The 15,422-nt window shown below is 39.4% G+C and overlaps 1 protein-coding gene across 1 annotated transcript; it reads right to left on the minus strand.

Moving 5' to 3' along the window:
• Positions 1-3,077: 3,077 nt before the first annotated feature.
• timmdc1 (translocase of inner mitochondrial membrane domain containing 1) lies at positions 3,078-12,364 on the minus strand. Its single transcript, XM_036557745.1, has 8 exons — positions 12,301-12,364; positions 10,343-10,609; positions 9,820-9,985; positions 8,494-8,582; positions 8,333-8,400; positions 7,903-7,981; positions 4,198-4,308; positions 3,078-3,483 (listed from the first exon to the last, which is right to left on the minus strand). The coding sequence occupies exons 2-8, from the start codon at positions 10,582-10,584 to the stop codon at positions 3,339-3,341; spliced, it is 900 nt and encodes a 299-aa protein (XP_036413638.1). The 5' UTR covers positions 10,585-10,609; positions 12,301-12,364; the 3' UTR covers positions 3,078-3,338.
• Positions 12,365-15,422: the final 3,058 nt, after the last annotated feature.

Below are 15,422 nucleotides of genomic sequence, written 5' to 3' on the forward strand. Positions count from 1 at the left end.
GTACCGGCTCACACACTGCGCATGCGCTCGTGACGTGGAGCCCAGCCTATGGAGTGGGAGGGGTTATGCAAATCAGCAATGATTCGGCTCGAAACTTTGAACTGGACAATTCAGTGATTCATTTATTCACGATTCACTATAAGTAAAATCTTTCATTCTATCTGAGAATCGGTTCAGTGAATCTAATGTCGCTTCTGCTTACACCGTTTTTCGATTCGATACCAAATTACACCAAGGCTAAAAGCCTTCATGTGCAGGTAAAAGGAATTTTTTCATGTGCAGGTTTTTTCCTCTAAATTTCCCTAAACTTTTGTGTCAGCAGGATTTACACTGTTTGGTTTTACGACCTTATAAGAATTATATTTTTATATTATATTATAATTATATTTTTTTAGCTTTTAATTTACTTTGATAAAATGGCAGTATTTTCATTTTTCTGAAAGGCTTCTCATTTTGAAGATTGTAACAAAACGGATCAAGCTATGGTGACAATGGGAAAAAAACAAGACAATGTATGTTATAAATGTATAGTAAGTTAGTGTGCTAAATCTGCAAGATTTGACCATAAGGTGAATCATAGCGAGGCAGGTCATGAAGATGTTTTAAAGATTTAAAAAAACATCTTTATAAATGTTTTTTCTTTACCAATATTTGACTCTTTTCTGCATGATTCAAGTGTAACAGAGTTGACGTGGTTTGTCTTCATGTGTGAAATGTCGTCAGCGTCGTGGTCCCACCCACTAATTTCACCAATCAGGTCATCATGTGGGTGTTTCTATGTATTTGTAAACTATGTATGTTTTATTTATTAAACTGCCAAAGGGACTGAGAATATCCTTAAATGCTGATAACGCTATAACAGCCTCCAGTCTTCTGTGATAACTCTGTACTAGATTCTGGGACACGGCTGCAGGAACTCTGGAACTAAGGGGTGCAGCCCAAACCATGAACAACAGCCCCAGACCATCATTCCTCCTCTACCAAACTTTACAGTTAGCTCTACTGCTTCAGGCAATGAAGTGTGATTCTTCACTGGCACTGCACATAGTGATCTTGAGTGTAGCTGCTCGGCCATGGAAACTTAACTCATGAAGCTCCCAGTGAACATTTCCTAATGAAAAGGCAGGAGATACACTGCACATGCATGCACAATGTGGACACTCAGTGCCTTTTGCATTCAGCTGTGGAAGTATTTGTTTTTTTCTCTTTGGAGACTGAGCCCCTCTAAGGGAAAATCCTGCTGTCTACAAACAGAAAAAAATAAGCAATTTTTTAAAAGGATTTATTAATATGTTACCATAAGGTATTATAGCTAATCATGGTACATATGCTGCAGATTAGCAGCTACTACTGTTAGGTGAGTAGCTTAAACCTATACTCAGGTAAAAGTACTGTTCATTCAATGAAATAATAAGTCAAGTAAAAGCAAATGCAGATATGACAACAACTTGAATAGGAAAATATCAGCTCAAAAAACTTAAGTGAAACCTCTAAGTACATCCAGAATATATCAGCACAGAAGCTGAAGATTAGCAGGCTGCATTGCTCTCTTTTTGGGATCCTATTGGTCGATAAAAGAGCAGAAAGATATTACTCGCCCTCTCCCTAGATGAATTGGAAACTAAATGGTTTCTAGTATAAATAAGAGAATTTCATAGAAACCTGCAAAACTGAAGGTCTAAAAGGTCCCTCAGTTATTATATGGAATGGCTATGAAAACCATTTCTCACCTGAGCTAAGGTTGCAGCCTAAAACACATGCTTTAAAATACAATTATAGTGGAGAGGTACATGCAGAGTGATGTGAGGTAAAATTGTCTTCAAAGAAAATGTATTTTTTCAGATTTACCACACCTTTACCATCATCAGCATTACATATTAAAACTCAGTAGACACATGTGGGCTTACTTAGGGTTTTTGACAAAAGAAATTGCTATATTGTGTTGTAGACATTGTAAAGGGTTCAGACCACTCTGAATGACCTTCTCACAAATTGAAAACAAAGTTATGGAACAAAGCCGTGTTAATGTTGTCCTCTTGGTGGTGCTGTTGGGCTGTAGCTGGTTGTGCTTCCCTCTCGCTGCGCTGTGTTGGTCCAGATGTCGGGGCCTCAGCTGCTGCCACATCTTGTTTACAGAAGGGGCAGGAACACTGACCCAGCATCTGACGCATGCAGCGCACCATCTCCCTGACACTCACTCACCCCTTATGTTCCATTAGAACTACAGGGTAACTGTTTATAATGCTGTAACTTAGATAGACTGTTGTCTTTTAAATGTATCAACAGTTTGTGGTGCAATAAAAATGCTTGCCCTATTTTTTTCCCCCCAAAATACTGTAAAACCATTAAAGGAAAATGCCAGCATTTTTCAACCTAATCTCTATCTGCTACTTTTGTAGTGCGCTACTCATTACCACTCAATTTCTCTCTTTAAAAAAATAAAAACAATACTTAAAACTCACTTATAACAGAAGCCAGTGGGCAGCTGCTGAAATACATAATAGACCTATTTTATTTACCTATTAAAGATGTAATTGTGCAGAACATTTTCATGAATTCCTCAGTTTAAGGTATTTGTAAATAAAGCTGTAAATCTGTATGCTTTCAGAGAAAAATTTATTTTTTTTCATTGAGATGAATTTGTGTTAATTCACTATCAGCGTAGTGGCGTTTTCACAGGCTCCTACCTGATTGTGCATTGATACCAGAAATCCTTAGCGAAAGCAAAAGTAACCGGAACCCCTTTTTTACCGTGTTGCTCCAGTGTTCGAAAGCTTACTAAAACTTCTATAACTTTGATAACAGATTCTCTTATGGCTGGCTCATTTCTGAAACATGAATTGTTAGATGAACAATTCTAGTTTCAAATTTACATTGTGTAGTCACATATTTTTTGAACGTTTAGTCATGAAAATATACGTCTGTCAGTTTCGAGTCAATAGGTTTTCAGTTCTTGTATAACAAAATGGGGAAAAATTTTTGTACATACTAAATAATGATACAATACAAATGCAGCAGAGGTTCTGTTGGGATCTGCTGGAACTTTCCTATAAGTTTATAAACCACATAATAATGAATAAAATCACACTGGAAAATAAATTATATTTGAAAGTTTTCTTAAACATACATGTAGACACACAAAACAAGTCTTTAAACATAGTGTAGAGTTCTACATATGAGGGCCAAAACAAACCACTGGTGCTCTGCTGGAGGCATATTTCCCTTCTGTTGGTGAGGTTGGATATCATTTACAGAATGAAAGTGAAGCAGCACATTTCATTTTTAACATTTAATGTGTTATAACCTAACTGAGTCCATCACTGAAGTCAGGCTTCTTGTCACTGGCTGTCAGAAGTCTTGGCTGTGCCTTCATTTCTTGGTTGGCTAAGCAGCTCCTCAATTCGCTGAAGGTCAACCTCAGCGTCGTGGTCCCGCCCACTAATTTCACCAATCAGGTCATCTGTAAGCTGTAGACGGGCGTTCCTACAAAATATGAAATGTTTTAGGGAAGTAGATCGCTTGCAGATGCAAATACAAGGAATACAAATAAAGTATTATTTGAGTTGGATTAGTTTTACAAGAGGAGGTTCTTCGACATAATTGGATTTGACTGGTCAATTGGTATGGGATAAACTATCAATCTAATTTAGTCAAACTACCACAGAAAACTTGTATTGAAACACAGCTCGAATGCACATGTCAGCTTTACAGCAGATGTGACTGTAACAGGCACACAGCCTTGACTATTATTAAATTTTGATATTATATTACTGTTATAACATTTATTATTATATGCAGTATTCTGTAGTGCGACACTGCATTCCTCATCTTTACCGGTTTGACAGAACCTCCAGCACTGTGACAAAAAAAATCCACACTGCTAGAGTAGCCACTCATATAGCTGTAACTAGCAGTCATGTTAGCGGTTTGGCTTCTTTCAAAATTCACCGCTAGTGGGGCAAACAAAAACCTTACAGCCCCAGTACAGCTGTAGTTTTTGAAAAGTCCTCCCACCTTCAAGATACATCATCAGAAGGGGGTTTTCCTAATCCTTAAACCGGAAAATCTCACTCGTCAGACTACTGTGCCATCACTGTAGGTATGTTTACAACGGATAAAGCAATGGTTGCATTTTTCATTTTGGCTGCAGTGCCCTTTAAGACTTGCTGGGATTATTTTAATGGTATAAGAACGTACCATTCAGCCACCCTCAGCTCGAAAAGTTCTCTCCGTTCTCGCCGTCTCTTGTCTCGCATCGTCTCTCCACCCAGCTTCTGTAGGCCAATGATCAAAGCCCCAGCAGGCACGCTGAAACAACAACACGGTGTCAACTTAAATCCACAAGATTCAGCTTTTACAATACAGACTGTCCATTTAAAGTTTACCTTATTTGGAAAATGTTTGATTTTCATTGTTTTCAATTAGGAAAAAAATATCTGCAAACAGCTGTTTGCTAATACATTGGGAACATTTTGCATAATCAGTCAGCTTCCTGTTCATCAGAGTGGCTTCCTTGTTATGAAGAGGAGGTTCTAAGATTTGACAGTTTTCTATCCACTATTGTGAAAGCATATGTTAAACATATTTTAGGCCAAACGTGGTTTTAAAAGGTTAAAAAGATCTGAGTGCATATGCAAACATACAAAGACATTTCACATAAAAAAGCTATTAAATGCTTTAAAGAAACTTTTTAAGATGTGATGCCATGAAGTCCAGAGACTACATCTCGCTTCGTCACTGTGCACGAGTGCAGAGAACTGGCTACTACTTCTTTTCTGTTGAGCTGATAAAATCCACTGTGTGATTAAATGATGTTCTTTGGAATTTGTTAAAAAGGGATAAAATGGAACTCAGATACTGTTAAAAAAGGGACATAATACAGAAAATATGCTGGGGTTCTGGAGAATAGCTTATATAGGGAAAACACTGCTTTAGGTTTTCACCATAGAAAGTTATATTAGCTGATATTTTGGGTGATCTGAATTTTTAGCTCCCTAAAATCGGCATCAGTGAGAAAATTTTCATATTAATCAAGTCCCTCCTTCCCAAAAAGTTTTTAAAAAATGTGCAAAAAGGTGACTCAAGGCTAAAACTGGGCTAAAACTGCTGTAGCGCACAGCCGGCATTGGTGACAATGGCACCGTGAATGGAGATTGAGTGCGTCAGTGCTGTCAGTCTCTCCTGAGATGTGTTTGCCTCCAGGCAGTTTTCTAGTCACTCTCTCTCTCTCTCATACAGTCACCCTTCAACCCCCTCGCCCGTCCCCTCTTACTACCCCCCACCCCCGACTCTTTCTGTGGGCGTTGTGTTGGCCAGCTGCGCCCTTCCCCACAACCCTCTGTGTCCATTTACATCCCCCCCTCCATCTCTCTCTCTCTCTCTGCCAGAGGAACCCATGTGTGGTGCAGAAGGCCCAACTCTGGAGGGCAGAACGGCGCGAGTGCCTAATCCAACAGCTGCACTGCATTTTTTTTTTTAAACCTCTCTGTCATTTTTCCATTTCATTTCCATCCATCCCTCCATCTCCTCTCCTCCTCCTGGCTTACCGACTCCCCCAGATATGATACCACTCCCTCTCTCTGTCTCTTGCTCCTTTTTTCTACTTTCTCTCACTCATTTTATTCCTTTCTTTTTTACCTTTGGTTTTCTGTTTCTCCTCTTTTTTCCCCCCCTCTCTTTTACTCTTCTCATTTTCTGTCTCTTGCTACTCTTTTCCTTTCCTTTTCACTCATTCAACCCTGTTTCTCTCTTCTTTTTCCTTTCTCTCTAATTTTATCACTTTTTTCCTGTCTTTTTCCTCTCCTTGTCTTTTTCCTTCTCATTTGCTTTCCTTCTCTCCCTCCTTTTCCCTCTCCCTCACTCCCCAGTCTTTCTCATCCTTTTATTTTTCCCCCTTTCTCTCTCCTTGTCTATGTCCCTCTTTCTCAGCCTCTCCCATCTTTTTCCCTCACTAACTCGCTTTCATTCTCTCCCTCAGTTTACAGTTATGGCATTTAGCAGACACTCTTATCCAGAGTGACTTACAATTTGATCATTTTGCACAGGTAGGTGAAGTTAGTGTTGGGAGTCTTGCCCAAGGACTCTTATTGGTATAGTGCAGGGTGCTGCCCAGACAGGGGATTGAACCCCAGTTTACAGCGTAGAAGGCAGAGGTGTTACCCACTACACTATACCAACCAAAAAACACTACACTCTCCACAGTCTTTCTTTCTCTCCCTTTCTTTTCCCCCTCTCTCTTTAGGTCTTCTTCTTTCTTTCACAGTTTTTATCTCCCTCTGTCTGTCCCTCACCCCCCTTTTCCTCACTCTGTCTTTCTTTCTTTCCCTCCTTCTCTCTCATTCAGTCTGCCTTTCTCCTTCTCTCTGTTGCAGTCAGTGATGTTGTCTCTGTGTTAGTGTCTATGACAGAAGGCTGTTGGAGGCTCTTCTCTGTTGGACTGAGTGTCTGTGAGGCTGTCGTTGGCATTGGTGTCGCTGACTGGCACCTGTGTGTAAACAGCCTCAGTGCCCGGCCAGGTGCAGCAAGGCGGGCGGCGAAATGAAACCAGGCAGCTAATCCAATCAGCACATCACGCTCTAAATAGCGCTCGGCTCGGGGACAGAAAGCATCTATGACTTCTTATGTGCACTGTTAATGCAAAAGTTTGGGAACACCTAGCTTTAAAAATGTTCTTCATATATGAGCCTGTTTTCTTTACCTGTTTGCTATAGAACCAGAAAGTTAACTGGGAATGAAAACAGAACAGAAAACTAATGTTTTTTCCAGAACGTAATCAAAAATAAAGGAACAAAATCACAATAATCTCCACATGTTAATAAAAGCGTTACTTTAACATTTACACATTACACATTTATATACATTTATACAGTCACTGGGAGTCTTGCCCAAGGACGCTTACAGTGGTGTGCTTTCCTAGGCAAGGAATCAAACCCTAGCCTGCCATGTGGAGAGCTGCTGTATTACCTGTTACACTTTATCAGGGGTTGGCAAATGTTAATTAGAGCCATTTTGTCAAGTTTCAACAAAACTATGACCACATTGGGAGCCACAACACTACATATCCATTTTATTGAAGTAACGTTTCACCATTTTGGCTGTAAATATGCCTCAACATGTGTTAATGTACTACTATAGACTGAAAATATAATGTAAATAAAAACACTGACTTACTTAAGCTTAAGCTCAGCTACAGCCGCTTTTCTCGCATCTCCAGCAGGAAACTTTTCCCCAAAGGTAGAACAGTTTTTGTAAAATGTTTCTTAACGATCAATCTTTTACGAAGCTGAAGTCAGCTTCTCATTCTCTATTCTTCTGTAACTGTTGCACCATTTAAGGTGGAACGGTAAATTCAAACGAAAAGCTGACTTCAGTTTCTCGTCTTTTTAGTGTTTGATAGTTTCTTGTTGCAGATTAAATGCATCAGAAAACCAGCTTTCAAGACCATTTATTGTTAAAACTGTGTTAGAATCAATCAGGAGAGCTTTATTTTACTGCAAAGGGGGATTATTTTATTTTTTACCTAAAAATCTAATTCTGCTGTGGAGCTGCAACAGGACAGTAAAAGAGCCGCATGTTGCCAACCCCTGCACTATACCAACCTCTAACTGTTTTGTTCAATAAATCCGCATAGCATGCAATATCAGAAGAATGCCATCAAACATTTTTTATTAGTTCTGACCACAATTTAATAACTGTGTTCATTTGCAGTCTATAAAAATTGTGTTGTTTTCATTCCTTGTATTGTTATCTAATATTCAACTAAATTACAGCCTAGTACAAAACTTTCATCACCGATTCTAAGGAGGTAAAAGTTCAGATAACAGATATTACATGCTCAAAAAAAAACAGACTCTAAAAGTAGTTTTAGTGACTGAGAGTCAAATATAAAATTCCTCTACTCACCCCAAAGCAGCTCCGATTGCTGTTCCTGCCACCAATCCCCTGAGACCCAGGTTCATCCGGAACACGCCTCCAGTCACAGCTACACACAGAACAACAGGTCTCACTGATGTCATTTCAAATCAGGACTGCATAAGTATTTGTAAGCAGAAGAGGAGACATTTTATATGATTTAAATTTGATGAAACATTATTGTTGTGTGTCTTGTTTTCAGCAAAAAGAAAAACTTTCCTTTGCCATTATTGGAAACATCAAACATTGAAACAAACAGAAATAACAAGAGAATGAAAATCAAATGTAAAAGTAATTAGTTATCTAACTAATATAGTAATTACACAATTACATTTAAACAACCTAGCAAAAGAAACAAATAACAACTCTTTACTTCTAAGGCTAAAGGAGTCCGGGGGAGAAGACGTGTGAAGGCACTGACCTCCAGCCACGGCGAAATGACTCATGGTGTTTTTGTCTCTGTACACAGACAGTCCAGTGCTGACAGAGCTGTTGGAAACAGAGTGAACAGCAGTCAGAATGACAGTTTGGACTTTAGAGCTGTATTCACTCGTTTTGAGCACATTATGCTTAAGAACTCACTTAAAAAGGGTAACAAAGGCAGCCACTCTCCAACTCCACCTCCAGCCGTACCGCACAAACCCTCTGATCGCTGCATTATGGGCCGAACGCTGAAGATCCAAAATCAAAAATAAAACAGAAACATCAGGGTTTCTCTTTGAGGATTTTTGTGGAACTTTTTTGTTGCTAAAACGTGCAAATAGGTTTAGTCTAATAATAGTGTTATCTGTTCTATCACTGTATTTAATAGATCACTGGCATCAATCACCTCAGCTGACATGTGAGGATGTAAGAGTTATCCTTATATAGCCTTTGAGGTCACACGAGGTAGATACTCACTGATTGTTTAGCAGCAATGTTGTTTTTGTCACAGATTGGTTTCATTTTACCTACCATTACAGAAATAAGCTTTTGAGTAAGAATGATTGTGATACATTAAAATGTACATAAAAAAGGACAGAACCTGCTGTCAAGTGCTTTAAACAACTTTTCGGTATATTTGTTGACACAAAGAAAAATGTAGGCAAGGGTGCTGTAATCAAAGAATCAGATAATTGGGAAAGAGGACTGATAAAGAACTACAGACGACTAATTTAATTTAATTTTAAACAGCGTGCTAAATATTACCAAATAATAAAAATGTAAATGTAATGTTGTATGGATGTTGTAATTGATTCTTACGGGGCACTGATAAGCCATAAAACTATGGTAGAATAAATTCCCAGGGTTTCCCAGAGACATACCGCCTGAGGACAATTTTCCGTACACCTTAAAAAGTCCCGATGGTTCAGATGAGTCACCATGAACCCACACCATGCAGAAATGCATACATTTACAGTAATAAATTCAATACGTGAAACAGTTTTCAAAAATGTTGAGTTACTCAGTATTACATTGTTTAATATGTAATTTCCATGAAAGATTTTTATTAAATCAGTTAACATTAAACCTGTGAGCTGCAGTGGACTATTTTTAACAAGACAATGTCGTGCTACTTATTTTTAGATGTCACCCAGGCCTAAAAATGAAGCACTGAAATTTAATTTGTTCTCAGTAAACAGAAATTTAACAATACAGTACTGTGCAAAAGTTTTCCGCATCTGTGAAAGTGAAACGTAATAGGTTTCTGGGAGGTCAGTGTTTATTTATTTTAAAAACTAGTATTATATAAATACAAATAAATAAGTAAACAATACGTTCTGCCCAACATTTACAGTTACCACCCAATTCTAGCTTCAGCTAAACAAGCCTTTAACAAAGACTTTTGCATAGTACTGTTTTTAACAATCAATAGTACTGAATACTGGTCCAGATGTATTTCCATGTTCGTTTTCCGTTCCTCCTTACCACTGCTTCCACTCTGTTCCTGAAGATCTCCGCTTGGCTGAGCTGGATGAACCTCTCGCGGGCGTGGCGGGCTGCAGGCAGTCCTCCATAAAGCAGACCCACCACAGCTGCCGTTACACCGCTCTTCACCACACTCCTCAACTCCTCTGGGTACGCCTGTCCATCTCTAGCGAGAGAATGTGATTAAGATGAGGGAGACTTTGCAGCCACACAAGTTGGCTAAATTTTCAGTGAATCTTAAATCAAATGGAATCCTACATAACCAGTTATCCTTTACATCAACATTAGATATGGCATATCAGTATCAATGGGTATCACATATTAGAAGAAAATGCAGGATCAAATATCCAAGGGAAAAATGAACAGCTAATTGAAATGGCACACACCCACATAGTGTGATGTTGTCAGCTGTGTATTTCTTTCAGTGGAAGGAGTTTCAGCATAATAGCTATCTCTACGAACCTGCAGGCACACTAGAAATTCAGTCACTCTAACGTACAGAAGGAGCAGAGGCTGAACTAACCCTGGCTGGAACAGGTCTTTAATACGGTCCCATCCCGTGTCTGGAAACTCTGGCTTGCCCACACGTTTGGGCAGGGAGCCGAGATTAGTCTGTGGATCTGCGCTCTCGGCTGCATGCACTCTGGGCAGGGTGAACCTGAAAAGGTCCTGCAGCAGTCCGGTGTGGAATTGCCTGGGGTGGACTGCGTCTGTTGCTTTTACCCCACATGTGGATGTGCATGTAAAGCGGCGTTCAGGGTGCATCTCGCTCCGGCGGGCTGTTAAATCACTGGGAGGAAAACACATGGCCAGGGGTTAAGATATCTTCATGTACTCAGAAACGATCACTCCAACAGGGGAGGCCTTCGGGGAGAGGAATATGGAGACAGGCTGGACGCTGACACCTAAAGCAATGCAGCTGTTGGGTGAAGAGAAGGAATTTATAGATCATCAAGAGGAGGAGGGACCTAAAGAAATATATTTAGCTGTGAGGCCATTTTTTATTCCTGCAGTTAGGTTAAATGAGAATTCCATCGTTTTTTCCAATTATCTACATAATTCAATAGTTGTAATAAAAATACTGTCATTCAAAGTGGTTTCATATAAACGGTTTACTGTACAGAAACTTACCAACAAAGCTGGTAATAGGAATGTATATGTAATGTTGATAATGATAAAATAGTAGTAAATTAGTTTAAATAAAAAGTTTTCTTTGGATACTGTTTGTCCTGCATGTACCTTTTCATCACGAATGTATTTTAAAAAGGACATTTTAGGCCAAAATCTTACCTCAGGACTATCGTAAAACAATGTCTGAGCAATTATGACTGTAGGTGTCACAGAACATTTCACAGCAAATCACTCTCGATACTTGATGTGTTGACATAAACCACTTAATTATGCAAACATTTAGAAAAATATGTGGAACTCCCCTTTAAATGTGTATTAGGCTCTATCAGCATGGCACCTACCAACAACACTTACCAACTCACTCAGACGCTCAACAATAACAGACTCCAGCTGAACAACTGATTCAACATCTTCAGCTTCAAAAGTATTCAGTATTAACTGACTAAATAAGTTTTAAGCCGAAAAACAGCCGTCTTTATTACAGACACATTGTCTTCTTGGCCATGGACCCTTCAGAGAGAGCTGATAGGGCTCCTCTTTCTGTAAATGGGGAGACATCATCACAGGGTGTATCTGACTGACCAAGCCTTTTTGCACTCCAATCTCTCAGTAATATGTTTCTAAAAAACAGTTAATCCATCAGTATTTTAGCATTACTGAAACACAGCCCTTCTGAAAGAAACAGCACAGACAAGCATGAAGTCATGCTGGTGTATGCCGGTTTAAATGGTCACCCAGCATGGTCATGCAGGTTGACCAGAACACCAGCATTCAAAACACAAGACGTGCTGGTCTTTGCTGGTCTTTCTAGCAGGGGGATATTATTGGAAACGTTGGAGAAGGATTTTAAAACACAGCACCAACCAACAGAGGGGCTTATTGGGACAAAACCTCTCAGGAAACTAACGTGTAGAGAAGCACTACCAGACTACAGCACTTGAACTTTTGAACGCTGGTGCACCTCAGTACTCTGACTCTACTCCCTATGTAGTGCGCACTATGTAGGCAATGAAATAACGACTTCTGCACACAAATAACGCGACAGATTACAGACACAGACCTACGACTAACAGATTAATAGACAGGATGTAACGTTTAGTGCGGTGTTTTGTAGAAGTCACAGCCTCATGACTTGCGGAGCGCCCTAAATAGGGAGTAGTGGGAGATTTGAGACTCGGCCTTAGTCGAGCTCCCTAACCCGGCGAGGTTTATTCACCATTAACTTCACTTCTTTTCCTGTAACTCTGACCGATTTCCTGCCTCCACAGAACAGAACTATGAATTAAATATCATGTGAAGCGCTTCAGAGACGGACAGCAGCGTGACGAGATTCATCTACAGAGCTTTTACCTGCAGCCCGCTTTGACGCTCCTTCATCCTCCACCACAATGTCAGCGCACGCCCAACGATCCTGCAGCGCCACTTAGCGGTGGAGGACCGAGCGGTGAAACCGCTGGAAAACTTAAAGGGATGTTTCACCGAAATATCAAATTTCCCTCTTACCAAAAATGTAGTCGATCAGCCAAGGTAGACAAGGTATAGCTGGAGCTATAAAGCTAATGTAGCTAACAAGTAATGAAAGCCTATGTCACTTTTACTATACTAGACTCGCAGCTCCAGTGCAAACCCTGGCTGATTGACTGTGTTTGGGCCAAGGGTGTGAAAATTCTGCACATTTTCACTGAAATCTCTGCATAATTCAGTGATTGAGATGTGGCCACAGTCATTCAGAGCGGTTTGATGTGAAATGATTAACTGTTGAGAAACTTACAGGCTGAGTTATTTACAGCGGTGGTGATAGGAACCAGGGGTTACGAAGTATACGATGCAAATATAGTCTTTTTTATTTACCATCCAAAATCACCAGGGATCCTGCAAAGTTTTTATATGTAATGTTGACAATCAAAATAAGAGTAAAAATTGAATTTAATAAGGAAGAAATTTAGAAAAAATGGTGGAATTCCCCTTCAAGCTTTCTGGCAACAACTAAAATGTTGATTTGTGAAATGGCCACTTATTGAAACAAATAATTTAATACCATCAGTTAACACTAGATGGCTTAGTCGACAAGCTAGGCCCCACATAATTTAGTCCGCTGACCCTTTTTCAACATCACTCTACAGATTATCTTGTGTTGCACTGGCTCCATGTTAAGGCATGCTTTGTCTCTGTAGCTGCCATCTTAAGATTTTCATGATATTTCTTGATACTGGCTTTTCGGTGGAAACCACAACAATCCATCAAGTTCACCCTGAGGGGGATTTTCCCAAAGCAGGATTTCTCAATTAGCCAGACACACCTGGTTCAGCTGAAGATGGACCGTGTGGTATAGTGGGAGGACGGGACAGGATTGACCACAAAGAGGGTTTAGAGAAGTTCTGGAAAGGCCGCTGGTGATGCCTTGCCAGCTGTTGATGACTTCTGTATTTCCTGTCCTAAAATAAAGCCAACATTGTAATAATGGACCCTAAAGCAGCCAACAGACCTGTTTCCACTCTATGGTAGAAGACACTTAACAGCAGGGTTAAGAACTGTTTGTGTTGCCGTCCTCTAGTTCCTCATCAGTGGTCAGTCTGACCACACAGCTGCTCTTGGCTGGATATTTTTGAGGGGTGGAGCACCGTCAACCTCAACAGTGACACTGACATGTCTGATACACTTATATCAACGGCACACAAGCCACCGCGTCAGCGTCACTGCTGTGTAAAGAGAGATCCACCACCCAAATAATGCCAACAGCAGCCCTGTGGTCAGAAGCTGATCAACGATGATTGAGGCAGAAAAGGACCAACAAATTGTGCAGCAACAATAGATGGGCAACAATCTGTAATTGAAGAGTTTTGTTCCAAAACTTATGAACCACTTTTAAGAATTTTCTTTTTTTCATGATAATACATTGTTGTTACTGAGCTTTACACATACAAAAAATATCAGTGCTACAGTTGTACGCAAAAGTTTAAACACCCCTGGACAAATTACATTTAGTTGATTCTCTAAGTGAAAATATGCACACATCCACTGAAGAGAACGCACTTAAAAATAGTATTTTTCGCTATTTCTGTTTATTTGCAAAGCTGAACATGAGGATGTATTAACTTACTTTCACTTAGAAATCAACAAAACACATCATTTGACCGAGGGGGGGGTCCAAACTTTTGCATACAACCGCATATAAATTGTTTTTTGGTGACATCACAAAAATAGCTAATAAAAAAAAACAAAAACTTTTTTGCAGTTTAATTTTTACTGGGTAGTGAACAGTTTGTTTTGACATGCTGTATACATGCTACATCAAGCTTTTAAAGCAAGACATGTTCCTTGACATGGGTTTTAATAGTAATCAGGTGCAGAGAGTATGTCCTATTTTCTATTTCTGAAAGAATGAACAAGCACAACTTTTGAAAATACAATTTATTTGGTCTCAAAAGCAAAGTATCTTCCAAACATAATTTCAGCAATAAGTATGAACATGAGTGTCTGAATGTAAAAAAGCACATTACGTGGTCATAGTGCTGGCATGCTTGAATACGCATCCTGTTTCAGTTCATCGTTTATTGTTCGATGTCAGTTTAACTCCACTGCACTTTGGTCAATGAACAAAACAGAGCACAGTGTAAATCCACTTAGGCTATAGATCTAAACACAAAATAACAACGTATTGCTAACATACTTTTAGAATACTAGAACATATTCAACATTTCAGTGCCAATGTGGCTCTAGATCATAACCTCTAAATGAAAGAGTGCAGGTGGAATTTGCAGGATGTTGTGGATGGCAAAATAACTTTTACATTCAAATATTTCTGTGGCACTTTCGTGTTGAATTTGGCTACTCTACTTACTGAAAAACCCACGTGTCACTAGTACTGATGATAAAAACCCTCCTACTGAGGTGAGGTTGATTTGTCAGTAGTGTTTCATTGGCAACGACAGCACAAACACATGAAAGGAAGCTGCAATACATTCTTAAGACCCTGGTTCTCCATTTAGTGGACAGCAGAGGGCAGCATAGTATACACAGGTTCTCCTTTCTGGCTCTATTAAAGGGGAGTTTCACAGATTTTTCAAAATTTCAGCATAATTAAATCATTGAGATGAAGTGATTCAGAGTGGCTTAATGCAAAATGGTTCATTGTAGAAAAACTTGCTGACTTGTATTTCTTTACAGTGGTGGTGACAGGAACCACAAACACAGCCATACATAGGCCCATCATGATCATAAAATTTTTGCCAATGTTTACTGCTTTCTTTTACTTATGTCCATTTGCCCCAACCCTACTGATAAAAAAAGCACCAATTGACACTCTGTTTGTTGCAACATTAATATCTCGCTGTTGTCGGAAGAAAACCTCATATCTCCAAAATGATAACTTTACAGGAGTAGGAAAAAACATACTTTATTTTTAATGTAAGTCAATGAAACCAGACTTTTTTCGAAGTCATTCTGGGTTGTTTCTTTTGATCCATTCTTCA

This window comes from Colossoma macropomum, unplaced genomic scaffold, assembly GCF_904425465.1.
Source record: "Colossoma macropomum unplaced genomic scaffold, Colossoma_macropomum, whole genome shotgun sequence".
NCBI classification, from domain to species: Eukaryota; Metazoa; Chordata; class Actinopteri; order Characiformes; family Serrasalmidae; genus Colossoma; species Colossoma macropomum.